This window comes from Primulina huaijiensis, chromosome 10, assembly GCF_012295235.1.
Source record: "Primulina huaijiensis isolate GDHJ02 chromosome 10, ASM1229523v2, whole genome shotgun sequence".
Lineage (NCBI taxonomy): Eukaryota > Viridiplantae > Streptophyta > Magnoliopsida > Lamiales > Gesneriaceae > Primulina > Primulina huaijiensis.
Genome location: NC_133315.1, coordinates 922,157 through 930,236, shown reverse-complemented (window position 1 = coordinate 930,236; position 8,080 = coordinate 922,157). Strand labels below are relative to the sequence as shown.

The 8,080-nt window shown below is 41.4% G+C and overlaps 3 protein-coding genes across 3 annotated transcripts; all 3 read right to left on the bottom strand.

Annotated features, from left to right (window-relative positions):
- Positions 1-2,202: 2,202 nt before the first annotated feature.
- Positions 2,203-3,702, bottom strand: LOC140986238 (transcription factor TCP19). Its single transcript, XM_073454345.1, has one exon. The coding sequence runs from the start codon at positions 3,404-3,406 to the stop codon at positions 2,354-2,356; it is 1,053 nt and encodes a 350-aa protein (XP_073310446.1). The 5' UTR covers positions 3,407-3,702; the 3' UTR covers positions 2,203-2,353.
- A 70-nt stretch (positions 3,703-3,772) lies between these two features.
- Positions 3,773-5,522, bottom strand: LOC140986240 (urease accessory protein F-like). The gene has a single exon (XM_073454346.1). It carries the CDS (start codon positions 4,603-4,605, stop codon positions 3,871-3,873), a length of 735 nt encoding a protein of 244 aa, XP_073310447.1. The 5' UTR covers positions 4,606-5,522; the 3' UTR covers positions 3,773-3,870.
- A 208-nt stretch (positions 5,523-5,730) lies between these two features.
- LOC140986237 (molybdenum cofactor sulfurase) lies at positions 5,731-7,761 on the bottom strand. The gene has a single exon (XM_073454344.1). It carries the CDS (start codon positions 7,615-7,617, stop codon positions 5,836-5,838), a length of 1,782 nt encoding a protein of 593 aa, XP_073310445.1. The 5' UTR covers positions 7,618-7,761; the 3' UTR covers positions 5,731-5,835.
- Positions 7,762-8,080: the final 319 nt, after the last annotated feature.

The window sequence follows — 8,080 nt, the reverse complement described above, 5'->3', positions numbered from 1 at the left end:
TATATATATATATATATATATATAAAAGACATTGTTGTATGGATTTCTTCCATAATTTTTAAAAATATTAAGGAGCGCTTTTGGAGAATTATCTAATGTTCATCTACCTACATCAACACTTCAACCAAACAGAGGACCACATCGAACAAGTGTGGGGTCCACTTACCACGTGCATACCAAAACTCACGTGCAATACTTAATTAATTTCAATTAAATTATATCATTTTTTAACATATGGGCGAATCCAACTTTTCAGAAGACAATATTTATTAAATATTTATTCATAAGAAAAATAAATTGATATATAAAAATATATTATGTGATTCGATGAGCAAGACATGAACACATATGATCATTATTTGAGTGGATTTTTTTCAAAACAATTATTTTTATCATTTGGAGATAGTTCTCGTTTTTTTTAATATTTGAGATATGAGAGAGTTGAACTCGAACTAATCTCGTTTTGAAATGTGATACCCCTTAAATGGGTCCCTCAAGATCAGGCCCAAACCCCGGCCCATCCCTAGCCCAAATGGAAGACAAGCCCATCAAGGGCCCATGTATTCTCCAATAAATACCAGGTTTGAGCGTATGATAATGAATTCACTATATTGTTTTCAGCAGCACCCTTAGCTGCTCCCCCCATATATCCTCAGTCTCTGACTTGAGCGTCGGAGGGGCTACGCCGAGATACCCTCTCGGCCCCCTTCTAACGATCTTATTCGTTATTTCAGGCTCATGGTAATTTCGAACCTGCGTCTGGACTAGTGACACTTGAGATGGCCGTGGGCGAGAGCTTGCAGAAGCTCGAGGGGCGAGCGTGGTGACGGAGCTGGCGTCCGGGCGAGCGCGCATGGTTGTGCGTGCAAGGGGTGAGCGAGGTTGGCAGATGGCTGAGCGAGGTTGTGAGGCCGAGCGTGCTGCTGTGGGCGAGGGCGTGCAGGTGGCTGGGCGAGGGTGTGAGGGTGAGCTTGTGCAGCTGTGGGCGAGGGTATGCGGGCGGCTGGGCAAGAGTGTTCGGGCGATGGCGCGCGAACGGGGGAGAGTGCGCGGATCAGCTGCGCGAGAGAGGAGATGTACGGGAGGTGTGCGAGGTGGCTAGAGCACGCGAGGTGAGACCGGGGCGCAAGCGAGGGGAAAGCGTAGGGGAGTGAATATCAGCGAATGAGGCACGGAGAAAGTTCTGTGTGGGGGAAATGAGGATGAAATGATGAGGAATCATCTATTTACAGGAGAGTCAAACACATACCTGACCATTCAAAATGGGAAGATGATTTAATTTGTTTCCAAGCTTGTGGAGACTAATGAGCAGCAGAGTAAGAGCACACAACTCTCATGTTATAAACCGGGAACAACACAATTAATCGAACTTCGAGCCTACGATTCAGTTCGACTTGTGAGGGGGAGACTGGTGATACCCTTTAAATGGGCCCCTCAAGATCAGGCCCAAACCTCGGCCTATCCCTAGCCCAAATGGAAGACAAGCCCATCAAGGGCCCATGTATTCTCTAATACATACCAGATTTGAGCGTATGATAATGAATTCACTATATTGTTTTCAGCAGCACCCTTAGCTGCTGCCCCCATATATCCTCAGTCTCTGACTTGAGCGTCGGAGGGGCTACGCCGAGATACCCTCTCGGCCCCCTTCTAACGATCTTATTCGTTATTTCAGGCTCATGGTAATTTCGAACCTGCGTCTGGACTAGTGACTTTTGCAGGAAGCGGACCCTAAAATTTTCCGTGAGTATCAAAATGAGTTCAAGTATTCTCATCAAATTCACGTGTCTTTTATGTTGAAGTTAGTTCAAGAAACATGTAAGTAAAGTTAATACGAGATTATCCAAGAAAATCCAACTATATCATTGCATCCAAGTAAATATGAGAATATAAAAAAAAATCACAAGAATATATATATATATATATAATTGTATAATCTTTTACGCAAAAACCAATGTATTTTAGATCTTAAATCTGTCAAATTATAGTAATAACAACAATATTTAAACAAAAGTAATTCTCTCACAAGATAGTCTCATGGATTTTTATTTCGTGAAACAGATCATTCTTGTCCATATTTACAATAAAATTAAAATATTTGATATAAAAAATAATATTTTTTCGTAGTTGACTCATATAAAATATCCGTTTTACAAAATTTACTCGTGATATCGTTGAGTTTTTGTTTTTAAACAAAAGAAGAAAAGGAAAACTGAGTAAGATAATGTCATTAATAATTAGCAAAATTGTTAAAACTATTAGACCAACAAATTACCAAAATAAAATAAAACAAAAAAATATGACCTAAAACCATAGTCTAATAATATCACCCACTACACTCCCAAGTTCTGGTTCAGGATTTAGACGAAGGATTTTGTTCAAGATTCCTTGAATCAGAGGCCACCATGAATTGAAGCTCCTTCTTATCATAAATCTCCAGCGAAAAATCCCTCAGGTTCTGCGTCCCACTTCTTGTACCATTTTCTGTACTCGGTGCCGTGGCTGTTGCAGGTTCCTTTGAGCCGCTTTTTCTACTTTTTTCTGGCTCAACTTGTGACTCACCGCCGTCGTAAGCGGTGGCGGAGCTGTTACCACCCGTGGGAGTGCCAAAAGTCATGAAATTTGGTATGGGTCGCGCGGAGACGTTGAAGACTGGAGTTGCCGTGGCTGGTATGGCCCAGAACTGCGGCTGACTTGGCGGTACAGATGAGGAGGCGCCAGTGGGGGGAATCATGAAGAAGGTCCCGGTTGGAAATACGGGAACAAGCCCCTGGGGTGCAATGGGTGCGACGGGGGCGAAGTTTGAAGAGTCGCTGACGTCGCAAAACTCGCTATTTAAAGCCCTTTTCCTCCTCTTTCTCGGGGATTCGGCGGCGGCGGCGGCGGCTGGGGAAGGGGTGGTTGGAATTTTTAGTGTGCCGTTCACCGAGACAGCTATGGCGGGGATGGTTCCGGTACCCGTTGCTTCTATAATAGCTGGCTCGGCGCGCTCGAGGAGCCAACGAATCGTCTCGCCATCTGACTTGTGGCCCAGCTCCCGCGTCAGCTGGAAAATCCTCGCCGCAACCGCAGCCGGCATCCGGATTCTCCGCCCGCGCCCCTCCACCTTCGTGTGCCGGTCCTTACTCGACCTCTTCACCGCCGCCACCGTGGTCACCTCCTTCATTGTAGATGCCGACAACCCAACTGACAAATCCCCCTTCAAATCACCGTCAGCCGGCTCATCTTTCAACAATGGCGTAATCTCCGAGTCTCGAGGAGGAGATGGGTCGGCCTCCGCCGTTTCCAGGGCGGTGATAGTGTAGTCATTAGGGAGGAGGGGATCAGAGGAGAGGGCGGTGACGTCATGCTCCTCTTGAGGTTCAAGATTCTCGCGGCGGAGGTGGTGGCGGAAGATTGAGGCCATGTGTATAAATTTCTTGGGGACGAAAATATTTTGGTCCCACTTTTTATCAAACGGGTGATGGGGAGAAAAGGCGAGGGTCCCCCTTGGTGGTGCAATTTCCTATATATTTGTCGGGGAAAGAGAATCCATGGCTGATATTCATTGGGGAATTTTTAAAGCCTTCGGATGATGACACGTTGTATAGGTAAAAACTAAAGGTCTGCATTTTGTGAATATTTTGGTTTTTGGTCAAACTTTTCGTAGTTCTATAAATTAGGTGTACATAAATTGAGTCGAGACTTTCAATGGATTTTCTTTGTTTCACAAGAAAGCCAATTATTAAAATAAATATTTAGGAGAAACAAAATATAGACATCCTAGATTTTTAAAATATTGGTATTCAAACTATAAAATAAACTTATATTATATGATCCTGCAAATAATGTACTGGGAAATACAATGGAGATTGCAAGATAAAAATAACATCAAGAACAAAAGAGTCTTGAAAACAAGTATCCATGGCACCCCTGCACAATATCAAGCAAAGGACACACCTGACAAGCCTCGTCGACGCCCCGATTCATCCATTTTTTCGACAACTCCTCTGCAACCGGAGCGATCCGATGTTGCATCACAGCAGCACCAAGAGGTCCGACTAGATTCAGCCTCGTCGCGGCAGATATAATGTCTCGCATTGTAACAAACATGTAGGCTCTTTGAGCAATCTCAGGGGCGAATCCAAGAAGCGCGCAAACGAGCCCGAAAACAGGAGCGTGGTGGAAAGCAACGTCCCCGTTTCGCAAAGCGGAACTTCTTATTGTTTTAAGCGAAGGGATTTCGGAGAAAACTGAGGCAGCTACTCTCATAAGGGCTGATCCTTGAGACATTGATGCCTTACGGCTAACATCATTCGTGAGGGTGGCGTTTAGGAGCTTATCGAGTTTATGCCATGTTTGTTCGTCCGGTGAAATGGTTATGGTGTATATGAAAGGTAAAAGTAGGCTTCCAGTGTTCTGGAGAACGTGGATTACATATGTTTCGAGGTCCTCGGGGAGAACGACCAGTCGTGCTTGCGCAGCTGATTCGAGACCAAAAGAATGAGCGAATCCACCGGTGGGGAGTACGGAATCTAAGAGTTGCCATTGACTCCATAACTGCGCAAAACCGGTGAAAGGTGGCGACTCCTCGTATTTATCGTTTTCTTTATCTTCAACCTCCATACGAATGAATGCCGGTTGTGCTTAACAACAAGAGATACCCAAACCTATACAAACATAATCAAAATTATATCTGGTATAACAATTCAAATCTTTTAAAAATTCGATTCAAATCTATTAAATGCAGCACAAGTACTACGTTTCGAGACAGACCAATAGTACACAAACACACTGGTTCTATTCGCTATTGCTCCTCCTAGCTTCGAGTTCACTCGTCTATGGCTCACCGGGGGCGTTTGGATTGGATCATTCAAAATGCTTATTCACATAACTGTTCAATTCTTATTGATCCAAACAAGTCAAACAANAAAAAAAAAAAAAAAAAAAAAAAAAAAAAAAAAAAAAAAAAGAGCGCAGCTAGATGCTGAATTTACCCATTCAAATTAGAACATAATTTTATGGTTTCGCATTAATCATTCGAAGTTAATCTGTTTCCGGCAAAGAAAGATTTGTGGGTTCTTTCAGATGCATAGCATATTATACAAGTCCAAGAATTAGAGAGCAGGAAACATCACCAGCAAACAAGAATTTATGAAGTCATTTGAGTTTTTCTCGCTGGACATAATCAAATAAAATTTGTTCCTGAAATACAATAAATCTTTCCTCTGGTTTCAAGCACAAAGAAGTACCTGATATCAGCTTCTCACGTGTTGGCGAATATGGATGTATGTATATATGCAATATTGTAAATGTTATAAAGTATTAACACTTTATAATTTTCGGAAGAAGTCTTTTGGATTTTTGGGAAGGACGTTGAGATCGGGGTGATTTCTCTCCGTGACTACTTGTGTAACTGCAAGACTCTTTGGTAATGTCCATTACATGTTTGATGAAATGCCTTAAATGAGAGATGTTGATTCGTGGAGCAATAGGCTCTTTCAAACAAGAGGGATGTTCAAATTTCGCATCTCCAAAATAAAAGTTTTGCCTCAAAGTGTTCATTTGATAAGGAATCAATTTTGAATGTGGAAGATTGCGTTTTTTTTTCCCTATGAATTGTATGTATTCTTTGTTCAATATTGCAGTATGATCACTTCATTTTTATTGTGAAGTATGCGTTACTTGGCATTCTTGTCGTGTATCAGCTTAAAAACTAAGATAGTGCAAACAAAAAATTGAACTTCACGCTGAAAAGTTATACGAAATTCATTCGATGAAACGATCCGAATCCACAACTTGGATCAGGTGTACATTTTTTGTTTACTGTTTCAATTTGACGATCCAATTTCATGCTCAAACTTCAATGGTTTTCTGATCCAGGGCCGTGTACCTCCACCGCTCCTTTTCCACGAAATCTGCATCCAAGAATCTTGCAATGAAAGCCCAGAGATTATATGCATCTTTAAAGTTGGTCAAGAAAGTGAATGCAGCGGTGACCACAGTAATTTCCTGTTCGTTTTTGCAGTTTTTGATTCTAGTTGCTTCTTTTTCTTTGATGTTTCTTGACATGATTCTGTGTTTATCGTCTTCATACTTCTCTGGGAACCAAATGTGGCGCAAAAATCCATGGCTTAGAGAAATATTGTTTCGATCTGCTAGCTTCTGTACAAGGATGGGGTCGATTTTTTCTCCTTTCCAATCGTGTATATTGAAAGCTAAAGCCTGTCCACGATCAAATTTTACCTTTGGGCCGTATATTGTCACCAGAGGGAAGTTTTCGAGCCTATTAGGATGTTGAAGTTTCATGAGTGAATTGACTAGCCAATTGATGAGATACCTCCCTCTGCTACTTATCAGCATTAATCCTAATGAATCCACCTGATCCAAGCATCTGCATTCCATTTTTGAGATTTCATTGTCCTCGGAAATTTGAAGGACAGAATCTTGTTCTGTCCAACGTTTTGATATTTTTTCGAGCTCTGTATCTGTTCCTGAAGAATCTTCAACGAAGCTGAACAGATTCTTTGATGGTATGATAGATACTATTCCAGCACCAGTTGAATCTTCCAAGATTTGTGCTGTACTTTTCTTGACAAATAGGCATCCAAATCCAGTTGGGTTTTCCCCGAAAATTTTGTAGAATGAGCAAACGAGGAAATCCGGTTGAAAAAGTGACAGCCCGAAGCTATCCATTTCTTTCGGCCCCAACGAGCAGGCGTCAAATAAGACATGCCATCCATGTTCCTGTGCCATAGTCATCCATTGATAAGAATAGCAAACTCCTGTCGTTCTTGATTGTAGAGGGAACACGAATAGCCCACTATTTGTCTTTTTCGTCTTCTTTCTGACAATCATGTTTTGAAGTTTAACCGAGCGAATCCTCATCCTCGGCCATTTGAACTCCGCTGCAATAACACTAGCCCCTCTCTTCTCTGATACGTTGATCATCCCTTCAAGTGCCTCGCTCTCATGATCATATACTGTGAGTAGTTTTCGACTAGATTGAAAAGGGTAAGATTCCGCCACAAGTTTGAAAGCAGACGTCCTATTAGCTGTGAATACCATATAATAATCATTTTGAGAAATTTTAAGAAAATCCATTATTCTTTTCTTGATTGCAGATTCAAGCTCGGATCCTTCCCCGCCATGAATCAGCTGTGACTTGAGGTTCACTGACTTGAAAGTCAAACAGAAAAGAGGAAAATCAGACACTGGAGTTTGTGAAGATGCTGAAGGTTTGGTTTCATCCGACTTAACCTGAGACTGTGAAAAGAGACCAACACCAGTATAGTCCAGACACACATGGTTAGAAACATCCAGTTCGCTATACTCTTGGGCTCGAATCTTGTCGATTCTAGCAGTTTCATCATACTTTGGATAGGCTTCAACGAACTGCGTGTACGATTCTTGCATAGAAGGAATGGATTCATGGTTTGTAAAATATGTATTCGGGAAGAAGGAAGCCTTCGTCACAACTGCAAAATTTTGACGACATAATGAAGAAGTCGTGCTTCGACTCTTCGTAGAGCGTTCTCGTTCCGGTTCCGGTTCCGGTTCCGCTGTATTGAAGGTGGGATTTGGACAGCAACCTTGAATGCATACTTGAGTTGCCTCCTTCAATCTAGGTAGATTCATTTTTTCTCTGTTTCTTAATGTATTTTGGCCATTGGTTCATTGTTTTAACATAGTTTCGATGCTTGCTTTTGAAGAGAAGTGTGAAATACGCATGGTTTTTCAATATTAAACACTTTGATTTGGAAAGGGACATTCAAATGATTATATTCAATAGCACAAGCATTGACTTCTTCTCTTGAATTTGTATAATCAAGTATTCCCATTGCATGACTTACTATCTTGGCTTGCACTTATCCACTACAAATATCAATGGTACATAGTATATTTTTCAAAATAAATTTTAAAAAATTATATAAATATAATTCCATCGTTTGATTCGTGGATAAGAAAATAATCGTAAAATACAAAATTTATTTTTTGATCTAATCGGGGAAAGGCTTTTTTTTTTTTTTTTTAATGAGTTTTTGTCTTAGGAAAAGTAGAGGGGATTTAATGGCCGGCATCATCAAAGCTAAAGGCTGGA